Source organism: Sceloporus undulatus, chromosome 2 (assembly GCF_019175285.1).
Source record: "Sceloporus undulatus isolate JIND9_A2432 ecotype Alabama chromosome 2, SceUnd_v1.1, whole genome shotgun sequence".
In the NCBI taxonomy this organism is placed as follows: domain Eukaryota; kingdom Metazoa; phylum Chordata; class Lepidosauria; order Squamata; family Phrynosomatidae; genus Sceloporus; species Sceloporus undulatus.
The window spans coordinates 133,919,437-133,940,752 of NC_056523.1; the positions used below are offsets into that span (position 1 = coordinate 133,919,437).

Consider the following 21,316-nt stretch of genomic DNA (forward strand, 5'->3'; position numbering starts at 1 on the left):
AAATGTAAGCAGGAACAAACATCTTTGCAGGAAGAAAAGACTCTCTAATACATGGTCACATCTTAGCAAAATCATGTTCTGTAAGTAGTTGTTAAGTAACAGAGCTTATGTTTATTATTTTTTCATTCCAATGAATGCACATATAAATATCACATCACCACTTGAGAGTGATGCCAAAGATAATTGCATGCTGCTTTGACACTGTCATGCGTGGAGTGGAGTTTGCATATCATCTGTCTCATAATATCTCTACAGAAGAGATTGTTCCAAATTTATAGCCTGAAGAATAGAAGCAAAATCATTCAGGTCTTCAAGGCATTTGCTAGCATGCCATAGAGATAACAGAAAGGGATGCAGGAATTTGATTAAAGTAAGCTCAGCTTCACGCATAGTGATGCTTTCGTTGCCAGTCAGCTAGAGGAGCAAAGTCCTAGCCAATCCCTCTGAACTGGAAAAATAAGTGGTGAATTTACAACCCAAGTACCCTTGCTATCTCTCAAGGATTATTTTATAGCTGATTGTATTTCATTGTGGTGGTGGGCAAAGACACCTTATTGTAAAAAGTTATTATAACTTATTATTGTTAAGTTATTATATTTAGGAAATTTGGAAGTGGTTTTCATCAGCCATTGTGTAACAGTGGTTGAAAGCTGGAGGGGAGGAAGCACTTCAGTTTTGGAGAGACAAAGGGGGCTTTACAGACGGCCCCTTTCCCTGCTGGATCGGGGACGTGGCAACCGCCCACCATGCCCCCAACCTGGCAGATCCATAGTGCAAAAAGATGCTGTAAAAGGTGGCTTCTTTTTCAGCTGTGGAAAGGCTGCCATAGCCGGTGTGGCAGCTTTTTGGTGATTCTTTGGTGCAGCGTGTGTGCACACTGTACCAAGGGAGTGCCATGATGTTTCCCACCATGTGGAGGGGTGCGTGGTGTCTTGCCAGCATGGGGAGGGAGTTGGCTCACCTCCACTCTGCCACAATGCTTGTATTTATCACCGATCTGTTGAGGGCCTAACTTTGCTTGAAGAAAATAAAACTTCTTTTTTCACAAGGGGAGGTGGACAAGGGACAGGTGTCTGCTTAATCCCTTTCCCCCACCAGGCCTGCCAAAGTGGTGCTCACCCCTTTTGCAAATCCCCCAAGAAGATCAAATTATCTTCTGATAAATGGACACAGTCCTCCTTGTAACACTCAGTGTAACAGAAAAGTATTGTCTCAAGGCTGAGTAGGGGATTCCCCCCCCTTTACCTGTTTTTTTTCTCTTCACCTACCCAATACTGTATCTGTTGGGATTTTAACAACTGGCTCGAGGTGACATCATTAAGTAGGTATCCATCTGGCAGGTAGTTGAAAGACAAGATATGAGATTGGTGTACACCTTGGCACCCCCTTTGTCATGGAGGTTTGGTCTTTAACTGTCTCCACAGGACACAAGACAAGGGGGCTTGGTAAAATGTTTGCCTGTGGGGCTGATCTGTGGAGTTAGGGGCTGCCTTTCAGTGCATTTCCGTGGTGCAAAAAGGAGCTACAGAAAGCAGTTTCTTTTTGTGTCTCAGAAAGGGTGTTTTTGCTGTGGCGGCAGCACCTTCTGGCACTCCTTTTGGCACTGCATCATCTGGACACAGCACCAAAGGAGCACTGTGAAGTCGTCCACCATGTGGTCAGGCACACGGCATGATGGCAGTGTCAGGGCAGCATCGAGACATACGTTGTGTGGATGCCACGTCTCCATTCTGCCCTGAGGCCAGTGTATAATGTTGGTCTATACAGCCTCTTACTCTCTCTTATAAAGTCATAGATCTTGGGAGGGGGCCCTCCAGGCTGGCCTTCCAAAATTACCATCCAAGATGGCAACCAATATCTTCTGATTGCTCTTGAAGTCTGATGTTTCACCAAAGGGTGGCTGGGGACATGTCATACATTGACAAATGTGCTTCAGCTAAACCAGGTTCTTCCCCACCGCCCTTCATTTGCTCAGCCCCAAGCCTCAAACAGTTAATTACGTTTTAGATCAATAAAGATGGCCCTTGTTTAACCCCAAATACTGTGTCTGGTCCCATTATTTCATGGGTGATCAACAAAAGTCTTTACTTGTCTGCAAAAAGAAAATAGGGAGACTGCCAGTATAAATGCTCTAGGACCCTGGGGGCAGCCACTGTGAAGATCCTCTCCTATGTACCTGTAGGGATGGTGGGATAGAGAGAAAGGTATCCTAAGGAGATCTCAAAGCATGGGCTGGTTCATAAGGGAAAATACAGCCCTCCAGATAAAGAACTATTTGAGTGCAGAGGTGTTTGGTATGTTCTTTTTGAAATTTTAGTTTTAAAGAAATGCAAGTGATATTGCTAAAGATTTCAGTGGTGACAGCCCCTCCCTAGGGACATACATCTAAAAATTTTAAAATGCAAATGGCATTTTGATATTCCCCAGTATCCAGCCAAGCTAATATGGGGTGCCAACTGCTGTAGGATATTTTTGTAAAAAGAGCTCAGTGAAAATTAGTGTTGATAAAAAACCAAGGCGAGTGTCTTTGGAGCCTTTTGTATTTAGCATATAGATGCCAAAATTATTGAACAAGTATAATGTTATTGGCATGTGAAAAACTTATTTCCATGCTTAGAGAATTGTACAAATAGTATGGAGATATTTGCATTGCACATTCTGAGGTTCTAAAGTATCCACAGAAAATGGAAATTCTCTCAATTTCAACATTTTCCAAGAACCAGTTAGGTCATTACGCTGTGAAAATTTGGTGGTGGAGAGAGAAAACTTGTTCATCTTTTTTCCTGGTGTACTCTAATACTGGTTTTTACTGTTGCTGTTTGCCATTGCTGAAATATTTTGTATTTAACCTGTGTTTTAGGCTTATTCTGTTATCATACTTTTTAATTACATATGCCTTAACATATGCACACTCACAGACATGCATACACAAATTGACATCTAGATACACATGTCTACATGTCTGTATGTGTACAGATATGCAATCAACCTGCATATATAAGAAATAACAGATTGTGATGGGCCCTTCTTTATATACCTTTATACGCCAGCCACTCATTTACACACCATAAAGTTGCAAGTTCAATTCCAGCCAAGGGGGCTCAAGCTCAAGTCATGCTTGCATCTTTCCGAGGTCACTAACGTGAGTCCTCCCTTGTTGGGGGCAATTGGCTGACATTTTGTAAACCGCTTAGGTAGTGCTTAAGTAAACTGGTAAGCGTTATAGAAATGTTCTTGCTCTTGCTACACCTGAGGTTACCTTACCTCTTATCCACAGAAGGTCCCAGTCACTGACACATCCTCTGCCTTTATACTTGTAATACTCTCCCTAAGTGTATAAGTTTCAGAGTCCCAAGTCAGTTCAATATTTTTAAGTAGTGTGCTTGCCTTTGTTTATAACTTATGGACATCACTCAGAGACATCTGTTGTAAAAAAAGTTTAAACAGTAATTTTATTAAGTAACATTAAGAAAGAAAGTATCTTAGGTAGATTACTTCAAACTTAATATAGTTACATGAACACAAGCTTTTGCAGGTTTTTGATCTTCTGTAATCTCTCACTCTCACTCATTTCTTCTGAGAGTGACCTAATCATACTAACCAACCAGACCTGATTATTCCACTGAATCATAGTTTACTCTGGACTAATTTAACTGAACTCCCTCTCCTGTCAGAATCCTTATATAATCTTTACTGAGACCCTTTGTGTTTCTCGCCAGCTCCCCTCAACTAACTGACACACGCTGGCTTTTTTTTATATACTGTTATTGCATTTTTACTGTTTACCTGTTGTGGTGGTAGCATCTCTTAGATGACATGTTGCAAAAGAGGAGGGGAAGGCTAACCACACAGAGAAAATTAAGATGATGGAGATTATCAGACGGGAGCAAAGCGGATTGCTCCCATCCTTATAACCTGTGGTATTCACATGATCAGGGGGAGGGAGCAGATGATCACAACCCCATGTGCTAATCACATTCTTCTCCCATCTATAAAGAATAAGGGAGTTGTCATTTGGTATTAATGGAAACTCCCATTAATACCAAATGATGGGTCCATTACTCTTTACGAACTGGAGAAGAACAAGATAGGCACATGGGGGTGTGACATGGCATCAGCACAATATAAATTACTCAAAGAAGGAAAAGTTTTGTTTGGATAATATCCCAGTTCCAGAGCTTGGACAAGCTATCTTTTCCAACCAAGTCCAGAATTCTGCAGACTGTATGGTGGAATGGGGAACCTTGTAGAATAATATGAGGAAGGCAAGTATCTGTATTCTAAGGAAATCTCTGTATATATTTCAGTGTTCCCGCCCCCCCCCCCCCCAACATCATGGTATTCAGTTGCAGTAATCTTAGAATCGAATCATTATAGTAGTAGTAGTAGTAGTAGTAGTAGTGGCCCAAATATCTGATTTAAAGGCATCAGATCCTGTTTGTTCTTAGAAACTAAGCAGCATCAGCCTTGGTTAGTACTTGGATGGGAGAGTGCCTATGCATACCAGTTGCTGTAGGCTATATTTCACAGAAGGACCTGGCAAAACCACCTCTGAGTATTTCTTGCCTAAGAAAACACTATGAAACTCATGGGTATATGTCAAGGCAAATACACACCTGCAGTAGCAGTAATTTTATTATTTAAAATACCAATACTGTGTGTATTTACACTATTAAAGCAATTGGCACATTACCCTTGAAAGCTCTTTTGACCCTCTATTATTATATAGATATTTTCAGAGATGATCCATACGAAATGCTCTCCTGCATTCTCAACTTAATCTACATTTTCCTTCACTCAAATTCTTCTACAGGAAAGCTTTCCTGAACTTGAGGAGAAGTTGTGTATGTGTGTGTGTGTGTGTGTATGGATGTGTATGCATACACACAGATACTGAACCAAATATTACCTACTGAGATGGAGAGGTTATATTTCAACACAAAGTTTGTCTTCTTTGTGGACCTTTCAGTATGCTGTAAATGTGTACCTAATCTTTGTTATATACAGAAGTTTAGCCCATATTTTTTGCTTTTTGCAATAAGTGTGTGTGTGTAAAGGGATGAACAACCTTATTCCTGACACACACACACAGAAATTTAGAGAGAGAGAGAGAGAGAGAGAGAGAGAGAGAGAGAGAGAGAGAGAGACTGTGAATACTAGGCAATAGCTTTCATTTTTCTTTCCCTCAAAGCATTCAAAAGAATGTTGCACTGACATTCCTGCCTTTTGTATGCTGGGTCAAAACATGAAGAAGTGAGGGATAAAATCTTCACTGTTTGAAAGGGGATAAATTTTATCAGAAAGAACCAATAAGGCATAATAATTATTTCACAGATTCCATTATCCAAGCTATTCATAGTTGCTGTCAAGGAGGATGGCAGCCCCTTTGTCAGGCTCACTCTAGTCAAGTACCTGTTGTGTCTCACAGGCTAGGCTCCAGTTCATAATATCCAGGTTTTAGAAAGCGATTTATGGTAAGGAAAGCAAACTGTAGTTAACTACTAAGCTTAATTACTAAGTTAAGTGCATACTTAACTACTAAGCCTGAAGTTACCTTGTAAAGCAATAGCAATAGGAATGGGCGCATGTGGGGCGGAAGGGGCGGCGCGTCCCATTCAGTTGAATGGGCGCGTGCGCCCGTTGCACCGCGCCCATGCCCGTTGCGCCCCACGCACCTCTGCGCCGCCGTGCACGAGCCCCATTGTTTACAACGGGGTTCGAGCATAGGCGGAAATCGCCATACGCGGCGTGATCCGGAACGGATCCCCCGTGTATGGCGAGGTTCCACTGTATATACTCTTTGAAACACTCCTAGGCTTCTCCCAACAATATTCATCAGATAAGCTTGAGAGTAGACCAAGATAGTTGTGGTGGCACAGGCTGCAGCATATAGTCTTCTCTGGATATTTCCTGCAAGACTGTTGGCACAGACATTAATTCCAAAAGGGAGCTGAGTTTTGTTTGGGATGGAACTTGGAGGGTTTATTGACAGCTGAGCTTCTGTGAAGGTATCACAAGTGGCATCACTTAGACACAACCGTCCTAACAACAATTAACAGCTGTCCAACTTGCTCAGTGACAGGCCCATTTCTCTTTAGATTTATTTTCCATTTGACTTAAGTGACTTTGGCAAAAAGCAAAAGAAGGGAAGAATCCCATTGGCCAGATTTGGGAATGATACCCTTTTGGGAGTTAAAAAGGAATTGAGAAAGTGCTTTATGAAGTCAACAGAAAAATGAGGTTAGTGCAGGGATGCACTGGAAATACAGAGGCTTGGAAATTACTCATTATTCTTAATGCATTTGTATTAGTTTATCTAATTTGCAGTTAATGATGCTGAATGATCCTCCCTTATATCTCTAACTTAAGGGGGTCAATATTGTTGGATTTTACATTCTAATTCTAATGAGTCTGAACTCATTAGCACTAAGGGTGTATGGCCTTGCCAAATGTGAGAGGAAGAATCATGGAATTTAATACTGGCCCATGCAGGCTTACGATGCTGGGCAGAGAGGTGTGATGGGGAAATGAAAGGCTCCCATCGGCAGAAAGAAGACAGAGAAGCAACCCACTCTCAGGGGTTATTCACACTGTGAAAATAATGCAGGATGAGTCTGGGTTAAATCTCCATAGTTCAAACACATCCTGAATGCACCCAATTAAATGTATGGGGGGGGGGCTGCCAAACCCCCCACTTAATTCTGGATAATTGATATAGAGTTTTTCCCTGAGGTTTTTTTTTAAAGATCCATATTGTCAGTAGTGTGAATAACTGATGCAAATAGACCTGAATAGACCCAGGATAAAACACTGCATACTCAGAAAGGGGTTCCGAATGCATTCACATTGTTGACTCTATGTTTACTCGAACACTTGCATGTGTGAGCAACCAAACTCACAGAGATGTGCATTGATGCAATTCCATAGTGTGAATAACAAACCTGGAATACATAAGTGAGGTGATTCGCATTGTAGTGCTAAAAAAAAAAAAAAAGACATCTGAATGACCGCCTCAGATGTCATTTGTAGGAGCAATGGAAAGACAGCAAGATCACATCCTTTCCTTTGTGTGTTGAAAGAGAAATAACTCAGTCTTTGCTGAATGGAGGAAGCACAGGTTAAAGAGGAAGAGTAACCAATTTTACTGTTGAATTTTGAAGAATCTAAGGCCCGTTACAGACCGCCTAAAAGCGGCGGTCTGCCAGCCCTGCTGGTTGCTCCGTGAGGGAGCCGCAGTAGCCAAACTGCACGACTCCTGCACGGAGCAAATAAGAAGCCCCAGTTATGACACCATGAGGCGCCAATCGCGCACTCATGACGTCATAAGCGCCATGTGACGTGCGGACGCTATGCGTCCGACACGTAATAATGGCGGCACCTGTGTGTATAGGGCGTCACCATTATTATGCCCCCATCACATGATGGGGTGAAGCCGGTGTGGATGCTAGGTCCCTGGCCAACCCCTATCACGTAATGGGGGCACCTCAAGAGCCTGTGTGTAATGGACCTAAAAAATGCCTAAAAAGTCCCAGCTCAGCCATGGAAACTTGCTGGGTGAAGTTGGGCAGGCCAGACAATCTCAGCCTTGGAGAAAAGCAATAACAACCCTCCTCCAAACAAATCTGGCCAAGAAATGCCAAATGACTTGAAGTCACACAAGAGCAACAGCAACAAAAATGCCTAGAGAGAACATATTTTTTCAGATGAAGGTAAATGATACTGTGGGTGCCCATGCTGGAGATACAGGGGTTGTACTGTATATGTATAGGTCCAAGAGTTAGCATGCTGTAGTGTTTTGAGTGTTGCACTAGGACAATGGGAGATCAGGATTCAAATCCCCATTCAGCTATGGAAATCCAGTGAGTAACCTTGAGCAAATCACAGTGTCCCAGCATAAGAAGAAATCAGTAGCAAGCCTCCTGTGAATAAATCTTGCCAAGTAAAACCTAGGTTAGGGTCATCATAAGATGGAATTGACTTGAAGATGCCTAACAATAACAATGTGAGAGGTGCCCCATCAATGCTGGATGTGGTCTTTGGAGCTGAAAATGCTGTGCATTCCCTGTTCTAAAGGATGCTAAAGAATGACAGTCAGTGCCTCAAAGAGCCCCTGAACTCATTTTGTTGCCCCTGAACTAAGTTCAATGGTGTGTCTGTAGTGTAGTAGATACACCCTAAAGACAATCATAATGTTATGCTTAGTTCACTTATCTGAATTTATGGGAGGCAGCACTTTTGGGGACTTTTCTTTTTCTTGGAAGGAGATCTCTAGAGGCTTATTGGCATTTTGTTGTATTTGAATTTATTTACAAGTATACAGGTTGAGCATAGGTGAAGACACATCTTAATCACTCCAACAGAAAGCCAAACCATATTGCTCAAACACGTTTTCCAGGGAGACAGCTAGCCCTCTAAGATGCTTACTGAGCCCCAAACACAAAACTCTCTCTCTCTCTTGAAAATTGCAGTCTTTCTTTACACACATGCATGCATTGGGATTACAACACCCCCTGTAAAAGATAGTAAGTGTGAGGACTGCTGTGGGAAAAAGTCTACCCATTAGTTTGCATGGAGATATTTTGTCGGCTTATGAACTCTTATTTGTTGGCCAGATACTATCCCAGGGCAGGTCACAGAACCATGACAAGAAAGTGACACTAGTAAGTCTTGGACTAGGATTCTGGGAGACCAGGGTTTAAATTGTTACTCAGCCATAGAAACCCTTTGGGTAACTTTGGGCAAGTCACATTCTCTCAGCCTCAGGAAGGCAATAGCAAATCTACACTGACCCCATCCTGCCAAGAAAACCTTGTGATAAAGTCACAGTCAAAGGCACATAACAAAACAACAAACAAAGAACATTTCCCTGTTTATTGTAGGCAGTGTTTTTGTAATGGTGCCATTTGCACAGTTGTCTTGATGCATTTCCATTATAAATGTTGAAGGTGGGGGGAACCTGGGAAAGCAAAAGACACAATTGTAGCCCTGTGTTGCTGATACATCTTGTTGGGCAGCATCTAGAATTTCAGCTCTCCCATTGGAATTCAACTTCTGTGCAGTCAGCTAGAGAGCTTGTAGTGGGGATAGACAGATGCTTACTCATAGGGACACACCCCATGAACAGTGTTATGAACAGTCTTTTCCTGTCCCAAATAATTCCAAACAATGTGTGCTGTCAGCTTTGTGTTCTGTATTCCTGGTCATGTGAAAGTGAGGGTACAATCTCAGTCCTTAACTGCTGTGAAAATAAATTGATTTCACCAGAAAGAATAAATAAAGCACAACAATTGTTTTACAGATACCATTATGGAAGTCATTCATCTCTGCCAGAGGTATATACAGCTCCTTTATCAGGCTGCTATGGCTGTTGCAACCATCTGTAGTGGCCAGCTCACATCTCTGGGTCATAGCATTTCAGTTTCCTCTGCTTCAAAAAACTGATTTCTGTCTACATTGTAGATCTAGAAACTTATCACATGCACAAATAAGCCGGCTTACCTCTTCCGCCTTCAATCCAGGATCCGGGATGCCCCTGGATGTTATCAGACCTAAACTGACACCAATCTAGTTGCGATACTGCTGCCTGGATGCATCCCCGGACAAAGCCTCACTCAGCCAGCACTTTTTCAAAGTTGGAGAGTTTCCGATTTCAAAAAATGGCCAACTGAACAAGGCTTTGACCTGGAATGCATCTGGGCAGTGGCATTGTGATTAGATCACCAGCAATTTAGGTCTGATAACATCCGGGGGCATCCCAGATCCTGATTTGAAGCTGGAAGAGGTAAACTGGCTTATTTGTGCATGCCATAAACTCCCTACACAATGCCTTATTCCATTTCAGTTCATGCTGTAAATCCTTATGAGACTAAGGAGATTAGTGCACAGCTAAAAAAAGTGATTTACTGCTGCTGAATTCATTTCAAATTCAGGATACATCTGGATTTTATCACATGGATTTTTAATAATAATAATAATAATAATAATAATAATAATAATAATAATAATAATAATAATAAAATTTTATTTGTATACCGCCCTTCTGAAAATCAGGGCGGTGAACAGCATCTAATAACAATACATACATATACATTAAAACAATTCAATAAAAACAATAAAATTAACATGCTGGCCTACAGTGCTGACGAGGGGGGGGGAGAGTTGCTGGTCAGGGGTAGGCTTGTTCGAATAGATGGGTTTTTAGCCCCTTCCTAAATTGGGCTAGGGAGGTGGCTGAGCGGAGCTCGAAGGGCAGCGCGTTCCAGAGGTTTGGGGCTAAGATGGAGAAAGCCCTCCTAGAGGTGGAATTATATTTCACCTCTGGAACTCTTAGCAGTAGCTGCCCTGAAGATCGAAGTGCGCGGGGCGGATTGTACGGAGAGAGGCGGTCCTCCAGGTACCCTGGGCCCAAGCCATTTAGGGCTTTATAGGTGATTACCAACACCTTGTATTGCGCCCGGAAGCGAATAGGCAGCCAATGTAAGTCTTTAAGGACAGGTGTTATATGACTGGCCCTGGCAGTGCCAGTGACCAGACGGGCTGCCATATTCTGCACAAGTTGCAGCTTCCGAGTATGGTACAAGGGTTGCCCCATGTAGAGCGCATTGCAGAAATCCAACCTAGAGGTTACCAGGGCGTGTACAACAGTTTCAAGGTCTCCCCGGTCGAGGTAGGGACACAGTTGGCGTATCAGCCGAAGCTGATAACAGGTGCTCCTGACCGTCGCATCCACCTGAGATGTAAGGTGGAGCGACGAGTCCAGGAGCACCCCCAAGCTGCGTACAGAGTCCTTCACGGAAAGCGTGATTCCGTTCAGGACAGGTGGAACCACCGCCAGCCCCGGACCGGGGGAACCTATCACCAGTACTTCCGTCTTCTCTGGATTCAGGCTGAGTCTGTTGTCCCTCATCCAGCCCATTACCGACTCCAGACAGGCCACGAGAGGAGAGATGCCAATCCCGGTCACTGCATCAGTCGGAGACATAGAGAAAATTATTTGGGTGTCATCAGCGTACTGATAACACCGCGCCCCATGTCTCCGGATGATCTCTCCCAGCGGTTTCATGTAAATGTTGAAAAGCATGGGAGACAGAATGGCTCCTTGAGGGACCCCAGATGTAAGGGCCCTCTCATCGGAGCACACGTCTTCCAGCTGCACCATCTGGGACCTCCCGGAGAGGTAGGACTGGAACCACTGGAGCGCAGTGCCCCCAATTCCCACCTCTGCCAGGCGCCCCAGAAGGATACCATGGTCAATGGTATTGAAAGCCGCTGAGATGTCCAAGAGCACTAACAGGGACACGCTTCCCCTGTCCATGCCCAGACGGAGATCATCGACCAAGGCGACCATAGCAGTCTCAACCCCGTAACCCGCCCGAAAGCTGGTTTGAAATGGGTCTAGATATTCCGCTTCATCCAAGATCGATTGAAGTTGGATTGAACTGCCCGCTCGATCACCTTCCCCAGAAATGGCAATAGCGAGATTGGCCGATAATTATTGTGCAACAGGGGGTCGAGGGAGGGCTTTTTTAATAAAGGTTTTACTATGGCCAATTTCAGGTTTGTTGGAAATTGCCCATCCCTCAATGAGGTGTTAATAATCTGCTGTAACAATAAAGTTACAGCTGGGCCCCCCTGTGCCGCTAGCCATGAGGGACAGGGATCGAGAGAGCATTTGTCTTCCTAACACTTCCAAGGATTTTGCTGCTGATGCCACCGGGCAGGTAACATTCAAATGGAATTTGGCAGCAGTAAATCGCTTTTTAAAGCTGTGCGCTAATCTCCTAAATGATCCTTGAAAAATACTGTTGGCTAATCTAGCTGCTAAAAGTGGATGAGATTCCTTCCTTCCTTCCTTCCTTCCTTCCTTCCTTCCTTCCTAACAAACAAATGTGTGCTACATCAGTATAGCCAACAGATGAGATGTCCAGGACTTCTGTTTGTTAGTTAATGCAATGTGAAAGTATTGGTCACATGGTGGTGCCAGGAAAGAAGATGTATTGATCCATCATTGAGCCAAACATGGTGGTTGTGTGTGATAGAAATATAGGGATTGTTGTATTGCATATGACTAAATTTTAAATTACTAGATTTGGGAAAGACCAAAGTTTGAATCTTTCATGTTGTTAGTCTCTCAAATGCATTTTGAAATATGTTTCCCTTTCTCATATGCTTTGCCCTTTTCCCTGTCATCATCCTTGATTTAGTTTCCACAGTGGATTCACTGTGATTTCTAGACATTTGCTTTCTTTCCTGTTCCCCCTCAATATACTGTCTGCATGTTGATTAGTTCATTGTTACATTGAAAATGTCTGCATCCATGCAGAGTAGTGGTATCAGTCTCTTTCAGTCAGTTTTTCCCAATGATATAAATCAGATGTCTGTGACTGAGATTATCAGGTTGTCTCTACTGACTGAATCTTGTTTTTATGCTGCTGAAAGCTTCTGCTCTACCAGCTAAGATGCAGAGCAGGTACTCTTCTCTCTGTAAATGACTTCCTGTAACTCTATGACCTAATCTATACTTGTGTTTCATTTTGATACTCTGGCTCACTCATGTAACAGATAACACACTCCACAGTCAATTGTGTTGGTATTATTTCTCCTTCAATATTCATCCCAGACAATTTTTTAACAAGTTATCTAGTGATTGCAGTTTCTATATACCATCAGTCTAGTACCTCTCATGGGTGGGAATGGCTTCCAAGCTGTTTTGCAAATTTTCCTACTTTCTCCTCTGACCTAAGGCATGGGTGAAAGGATTCACAGGCAAGAAATCCACAGGTTTCCTGTTTTTCTGCAAGTAGTATGGTTAGTTTTTATCATCTGAGGTGTGTTATGTGGCTGTTTTTTTGATGAGCAGCAATATAGCAGCACAGCAGTGAACAGCCACAAAAACTTTTATATTAAAAACATTGCAGTACTACACAGGTGTATGCATGCATTTACTGGCCTTTAAAACACACACACACACACACACACACACACACACACACACACACACAACACTTGCACGTTGCAGCACTCTGCTGTGGTTCCTGCATTTACTTGTGCTGTAAACACAAATGATAAAACACAAACAAGCTCCTACTCACCCTCGTATGGATTGGTATCTGGCACTTGAACTCTTCGGCCGAAATCCTGTTGGTGCCCTATACCAGTGGCTACACTTTGCCCAGAGTCACACAGACATATTTGTCAAGTATCTGACTTCCTTAATGGCTGCTGTATCCAGAGACTTTCCTTCCTGCTGCTAATACCTGTGCCAATATAGTTACATCAGTATAGTGTGCCAGCAGGATTTCAGCCACTACAAACAAACCACAGTGTTCATTAATGTGGACCAGCAAAAATGTATGTATGAAATATATCTATATCTATATCAATCAATTGATGGATCAATTGATAGATATTTGCACAGTGCCGCCCCAATGGTTTATCATCTGTATCAAATACATCAAAATCCTATAAATCTTTTCTTTTTAATCTACACAAATCCTTTTTTAAATTTAATTTTTTAAAAATTTCTAAAAACTTTTTATTGGTTTCATTCTAGGGTTCTTTGAATTCATCTCCTTTTTTCACTCAAACATAATTAAAAATAAAATAACAATCCTCCACCCATTCTGAAATATAAAATGCAATCACAGTTAAGTCTCTTATACCCAAAACAATTGTGCTTGTGGGATACAGTTCAAAACAAAGATACCTACAAAAGCAACAACAATGCCATCCTTTACTAATATTGGTTGAATAACTTAAGTGCGATGTAATGACGTAATTGGGATATATGATATGTTTTAATGATGCCTTGTGATAGACCAAGAATTTCTGCTAAAGACACACACACACACACACACACACACACAGAGCGAGAGAAAACATGATGGAGGGGATGCCCCCAGCAGACAGCACTCCAAGTAAGTTTGTGTGTCCCTTTTATGTTGTCAGCTTGATGCTCTTTTCTCCTTCCCAGCTTCACTCAGGTTGCCTCTACTGGCACCTGCTCTCCTACCCAAGGCTGTCTTGATGACTGGTGGAATCAAGAGGTGCACTTATTCCTTCAGGGACTGTTTCCTCCCCCAGGGATTGCAGGAAGCACAAAGGTCTCAGTGTAGTGCTGGCTGCTTGTGGAGAAAGATCTCCCTGAGATTCTTTGAAATCTGTTCCTCCTCTGGAAATAGCTGCTGTTGCCACTGTTAAAGGACCTTTGTCTGTTCCTCAGATACTCCTTGTAGTTTTTGGTCAGCAGGGTATACAGGAAAGGGTTGATGCAGCTGTTGCTGTAGGTCAGACATGTGGTTAGGTAGTTGATGTTCCTTGTGGCCTTCTGGGAGATGGGGAAAGGTTCGCAGTACTGAAAGAGAAGCTGCCATATCCAGAAGGGCAGGAAGCAGGCCCAGAAAACCAGCACAATGGTGAAAATTAGATAGAGAACTTTCTGGTTGGGAAGCCTCTTGGTCTCTTTCAAGGATGTGGTTTGAGACACCCAGTAAGTTCTTGCTAATCGAATATAAAGGTAGCCGATGACAACCCCAGGCCCCACAATGCTAGTGCAGAAGAGGATGGTGATATAGATCTTGTAGGACATCTTACTCCAGGTGGGAAGGCAGATTTTCTTTCCCCCTTGGACTAGCTGGATCATGATAAGCATCGGGAGGGTGAGGAGTAGGGACACCACCCAGATGACAATGGCAATGGCCTTGCGGTAACTCTTAGACCTTTTCACAGTATCCAAAGGCTTCAGCACAGCTAAGTACCTCTCTGTACTCATCACCATGAGGGTGAAAATGCTGGCATGCATGGTGAGGAAATCTAAGCTAAAAAGGATCCGGCACCCAGCATCCCCAAAGTACCATTCCTGGATAAAGTAGGTCCCAACAATGAAAGGGATGGTGAGAAGATAGAGCAGGTCTGCTAAGGCAAGATTGATGATGTAGATATACATGGAGGCTGAATACCTTAGATAGTGGCACATCACCACCAAGGTGTAGACGTTGCCAGTCACTCCAATAATGCACATGAGGGAGAGGATGGTTCCAATAGTACAGGTGGCTATGATGTCCTCTGTGGAAGAGGCTCCATCCCAGGTGCTGTTGCTGGAAACATTGGAACTGATTCTGAGTGGGATGCTGCCATGACCTGCTTCTGTGGCCACTGTCACAGTTGAGGAGATGGTACCTTCCATTCTCTTGAAGGATCTAGTTCCACATGCCTCAAACACTTCAGAAAATGACTACTCCAGCTGGGTATGTCAGGCAGTGCAAGGAAAGGAGGGGGCAGGATTTCTCCCACTGCTGTTACACTTATGCTTATGCTGAAGAAGCAGAAGCAATCCTCTGAGGTCCTCCTCACCCACAGTTTATTCTAGAAGAAAATCATAATAAACAATATTAGGCAGAATCACAGAATGTTGGCACTACAAAGGTTCTGAGGCCCTAAGTGATAAATAGGAAGGCTACTTGCTGTTTGGGTGGCAGGACAGTGAGTCTGATTAGATGGACATTTAATTCCTTCAGATTTTAATTCTGTATCAGGTAGTCCAAGTCTTTGCATTAGAGAGGCTTCTTGCACAACTGCATCAGAATATTTGCTCATTATACTCTGCCACCACAAGAAGACAGGAGAGGTGAGCCTGATCTGGTATACTGAGATTCCATACACCCAATGGATACATATGGGAGCTCTGATTGTGCATTCCTGCATGGCAGAGGGCTGGACTGGATGTCCCTTGTGGTCTCTTCCAACTCAGATTCTATTTTAATGGAACCTAATGATTTAAAATGGGGTAAGATTCAGTAATAAGATATGAAATGCCACTGAATCCACTTATAGTGCTGCAAGGATATGTAAGAGATTTTGTAGAATATTGTGGGATAGTTTTGAATCTGCTAATAGCCACCCAGATCCCTGTTGCTACTAAATGGAGTGAGACATGTGTTCTTTTCTTGATTACACCAATGTTCTCTCTATGGCAATTTCTGCAACCTTGGCCACATTTTGGGAGCCAATGTGATTACAGCCATTACTATAGAATTTTTCTGTGAATAATAATAATAATAATAATAATAATAAAATTTATTTTATTCCACTCCTCCAAACAGACTGAAGCAACTAACAATAAAAGCATCAATAAAATATAATAACAACTTATCATTGTTGTATCTCAAACCCTCTCAATCCCATCCATCCACAATAAAATACAATTAAATTATTAAACAATTATTAAAACAGTTATTAAAATAGGGCAGAGGCAATTAGAGCAGTTGTTGAATAACTGATTAAATTAATAAGAGATTGCTGGAATGTTAATCTGGAAAGGCCTGTTGAAAAAGATATGTCTTGATTGCCTTTTAAAAACAAACAAGATTGGTGATATGTCAGGTCTCTTCCGGCACACTATTTCATAATTTGGAAGTGGCAGAAGAAAAGGTCCTTTGGGTAACTGCAGCCAGCCTAGTTTTAGCTGGTTGCAATAGGTTTTTGCTAGAGGACCTCAATATGTGGAGTGGATTACATGGGAGAAGGCGATCCCATAAGTAAGCTGGACCTAAGCCATGAAGGGCTTTAAAGGTTATAACCAACACCTTGTACTGAGCCAGAAATTAATAGGCAGCCAGTGAAGAGACTTTAGTATAGGTGTAATATGGTCACTTCTAGATCTTCCAGTGACCATTCTGGCTGCCACATTTTGAATTATTTGAAGTTTCTGGACTAGGTGCAAGGGTAGCCCTATGTAGAGCACATTGCAGAAGTCAAGTCGTGAGGTTACCAGTGCATGCACCATAGTTTTTAGGTCTTTAGGTTCCAGGAAGGGGCGCAGTTGGCATATCAATCGAAGCTGGTATCACCAGTGCACAGCCTGCTTTTCCATAAGCATGGAAGAAACAATAGTACTTTATGACTGTGTGGATGTCTTTGCTCTCAGTGAGGGGAATGTTTTGCTCATAGGCGTGAAGCCACTTATTATTGCCATCTACAACAGACTCATTGAATTGATAGCATTCAAATAACCATTACCGTGCCAGGTCCCCTATTGATTCAGGGGATTTACCCTAGGATTTAAATTGGATTTAAATTTGATTTAAACCATAGTTCCTGTTTTTTTGTCTTTATTACATTTATTCCATGTTTTTCTTAAAAGAACTTCATTTCGTAAAAGATTGTCATTTGGTGGGGAGTGAATGATCAAGATGATGTCCCTTCCCACTCTGTGGTTCTTGGTTGTGGGAGAGATAGTCAGAAAGACTTAAAAGGTTTGAGTTTTGGACTAAGCCTCCAGGGGTTCATTTAGGCATTTTTTTTTAGTGTGGCTATGCAATAATCTCATCTATGCATTCCGTGTTTGTTATTTACATTATGGAACTGCATGTATGCACATCTCTGGGAGTTTGGTTGCTCATAAGTGCTAGCACTCAAATAAAGATGGAGTTGATGATGTGAATGTATTCGAAACATTTCAAGGCATGCAGAGTTGGTTATTCACACTGCCAACAATGCAAATCTTTTTAACCCCCCCCCCCGATATTGATTATTCCAGGTAAGTGGGTTTTTTTTTGGGCGCCCACACCCCCCAAAGTGGGTGCATTTGGAATTCATGTGAACAATGGAGAATCATCCTGAATTATTTTCACCATATGAACAAGCCCCAGGAGGAAACCCACTGGGTGACGTTGGGCAAATCCCACTCTCTCAGATTGCTAAGGAAACGACAACGGAAAACCTCCTCTGAATAAATCTTGGATAGGGTCCCCTTGATGGCATATAACAACAGCAAACTATCTGAATGAGATGTTTTCCCCCCTACCTCCTCCTTTTTTTTCTCCACTCCCTCCAGGAATGTGATAAATTAAGTATCTACAAAATTTTGCAGTTGAAGATACCTGGGAGAGAGACAGAGTTAAGTAAGAGCAAGTGTAAGCTGTAAGATTCCATCTGTGTTCAACCTATTTATTTTCAAATTAATCTGAACAAAACAAAGTGCAGTCAATCTTCAGTTAACCCATTCCAAAGACAACAAAGCTGAATCCACTAAAATCCCCTTACTTAGAGAACTGGGTGTCCATCAACAGGTTTTGTTCTTTAATGCACTGAGTTCTAGTCCCTGGATCTAGTCTATTTCTTTTCCCTCTCAATACTGGTCTGGAGATCACATACCTGGGCCTTTCCAATATTCTCGAGGAAGAAATTAAAAATCCTCTCAGGCTTTGGTTGAGAGGGGAAATCCCTGTGCTAGAAACAATAGAATATTGCCAGTGGCATCAGCACTGGTTCATCACTGACCCTGTGTTACCCAATGCCTAATACCACTCCCTGAGCATACAAAAGGGACACTTTAATCTAGATCCATCTGAAGTATGCCACAATTTGTTCATTTTATACTGACAGCTAGTTTTTGTGGATATGGAGGATCCAAAGTGTTTTCTTTTCTTTTTAGAATTCTTTGTACATTTGTCAGTAGCATCATGGGACTATCTGAGGTTTACTCTTAAAACAATCTCCACAGTTTTCTGTCATCAAAGAACAGTTTTCTGATATACTTCAGTGCAGTTATTCTGAGAGACTTTTAGGACAGAAGGTTTCTGAAGGAAGGACTTTTACGAGGATTCTGTGCTCTTTTAATGGTCATGTTTTTAACTCCTTATTAAATCATTTTAAAGAGTATGCTTTAAATTGTTTTAATATTGTTAATAGTTTAGTTATGTTTGAAAGTGAATCATTTGTAAATGTATAACAATATTGTACTCATTTTCATTTATGAACTGCCTTGAGTCCCAGATTTTGGGGAAAATCAGGGTGTCAATAAAGACATCAATACCAATAATAGCATCAATCAGCTTATAGACAAAAAATGGTTGGTCCATTCAGTGCACTTCTTAGTTCTAACAGAGGATTCTCATAGCTCTTGGAGCCCAATACTCCACATGTATTCTTAAAGATTAAGTTACATTCAGACCAATAGGACTCAGTCCCAAGTAAGCACCCAGATATAATAGTTTTAATATGGAGAAAGAGCTACTGCCTCTAAATTTATCCACTCAGTATATATGAGCTTGGTATTTTTTTACTGTTTGTGAAGACACTAAAGGAGACACACAATTTAACTATCTTAAATGAAAACACAGATCTTCCTGCGGAGGAATATAAACCAAGTACTATTTGTAAAGTAATATAGTTATCATGTCCAAACTGAGGCATGGGGGGAAACACAAAAACACATACATACAATCTAGTTTTGCATGTTGTCTTAATTAAATACATTAAAACACTACATGAGAGACACTGGCCTTTCTACCCTTCCTGACTTCACCTGAGATGAACAACCCAATAAGCCACACATACCAAGGAATTATAATTAGTAATCATAAACATACTCATAATAATGTAGAAATTCTGTATCCAAACCTGATTTCAGTGAAATCCAATTGATGAAATTTCTTCTTGCAGAGGAAAATTGTATGAGACAAGATACTTGGCAGGTACATCTACATAATCTTCCTAGATAAGACTAAAAGAAACAGCACAAGACTCAGCACTCAGAGAGCATCTGGAATGATTGTGTGCGAAAGAGAGGGATACCTAGCCAAGTATGTTTGAAATTTGTGCCCTCCCAGTTCTTGCATTCATTCATGCTGCCTGGTGACGTCCAGCTCTGTGGAGCTGCAACTGCAGCAAGCTAGCTAGGGTCTCATTTAAAGAAGCAACATTAGTATTTGGAAAGCCAAGGCTGGCTCTTTCTGCTAACCCAAGTGTCAGCAGTCCAGGCAAACCCACCACTGCTGTTTCTCCCTGTCAGCAAGAGAATACTTATATACTCTTTGAAAAAGCTCCCAGACTTTCCCCCTAAAGTGCCTGGGTGGAGAATAACTCCCATATTCTTCAGAGAAGCTTCAGAGTAGAAACAGATGATTGAGGAGGCACAGGCTACAGTGAAAGAAAGGGTTACATTTTTCTCAGGACGCTGGCTGCAAGACTGTTGGCACAGAAATTAATTCCAAAAGGGAGTGGAGCTTTGTTTGGGTTGGAGGGTTTATTGACAGCTGAGCTGCTGTGAGGGCATCACAAGTGGCATCTTTTAGACACTGTTGTCGTGATCATAATAAATAGCTGTCCAACTTGTTTAGTAATAGGCTCATTTCTCTTTTGACTTTGGGTGACTTTGGTAAAATGACTTGGAATGACCTGCCGGAAGAGATTCGCCAATTATCCTTGCTCAAGGCTTTCAAAAAGGCGACAAAAACCTTTATCTTCCAGCAGGCCTTCCCCAATTGATAACGTCCAGAACCAACTGAATCCCCCTCCTTTTATTATTTTTTTCTTATTTGTGGTTTGTTTATTAATTTTGTCGTATTGTTATGTATTTTTAACCATATTTTATTGTTTAATTTTATACTTGGGAGGGAGGGTTAGGGCGGGGTCTTGTGGGGCTTGCTGTTTTTATTGTTGTATATTATATAAACTTTGCTGTTACCCGCCTCGATCCTCTAAACGGAAGAGGCGGGATATAAATAAATATTTATTATTTTTATTATTAAAATCAAAATGATGATAATAATAACAGAAGACCAACAATACAATGGAAATTTCTTTTAATTTCCAGATTTTGGTGTGTGTCTGCAGTTAACTGGTCAATAAAAATAACTTTTCCACTTCTCCCTCTACTCTCTCACTCTCCCTCTCTCTCTCACACACACCCATAATTCTGGGGAAAGATTGCAAATGGGATGTTTCTGATAGTACTGGTCTGTTCTTCTCATTACCACATATCAGCCTAAAATGACTAAGGTGGGCATTCATTCTGTCTCCTGCCTTTATTGGTAGCTCTGTTGGCACTTGATAACCTTTAACATTTTATCAGCAAAAAAGTATAGTCTTTGAGGTGGGCAGAAGATGCAAGCTTTGTTTCTTTACTGAGGGACAAAGTTTTACTTAGCTGAACACCCACTGTGGACCGTTCACCTTCCTTGATCACTTTGCAAGACTGAGGACCTCAGTCCCCTTGTTGGTCTCAACTCAAGTACTAGGGTTGCCAGAGTAAAAACTGCTGAGGGCTTCTGTACCTTTAATGGTTCTGTAGAAGAGGGAATTTCAGTAGGTGTTGCTTGTTACTTGGTTGCTTAACAAGCAACGCTTGCTGAAATTTTCTCTTCCACACAACTGTTAAAGGAACTATCTCCGGATTTTATTCCAGCAGCCCTAGAGTCGAATCACCAAATCTGTGGGATTTTCCTTCAAAATCTAGTTCAGTGGATCTGTTCTAGGTGAGTCTAACCAGTAGGATTCAGGCCACAAAATATTTGCCTCAACACAGACATTAGGC

At 41.9% G+C, this 21,316-nt stretch overlaps 1 protein-coding gene and 1 long non-coding RNA gene across 3 annotated transcripts in view; one reads left to right on the plus strand and one right to left on the minus strand.

Moving 5' to 3' along the window:
• The window catches only part of LOC121922915, a 112,434-nt gene that overhangs the window by 13,646 nt on the left and 77,472 nt on the right, over positions 1-21,316 (plus strand). The window lies entirely within an intron of this gene.
• On the minus strand, positions 13,960-15,184 carry UTS2R (urotensin 2 receptor). The gene has a single exon (XM_042452861.1). It carries the CDS (start codon positions 15,182-15,184, stop codon positions 14,060-14,062), a length of 1,125 nt encoding a protein of 374 aa, XP_042308795.1. The 3' UTR covers positions 13,960-14,059.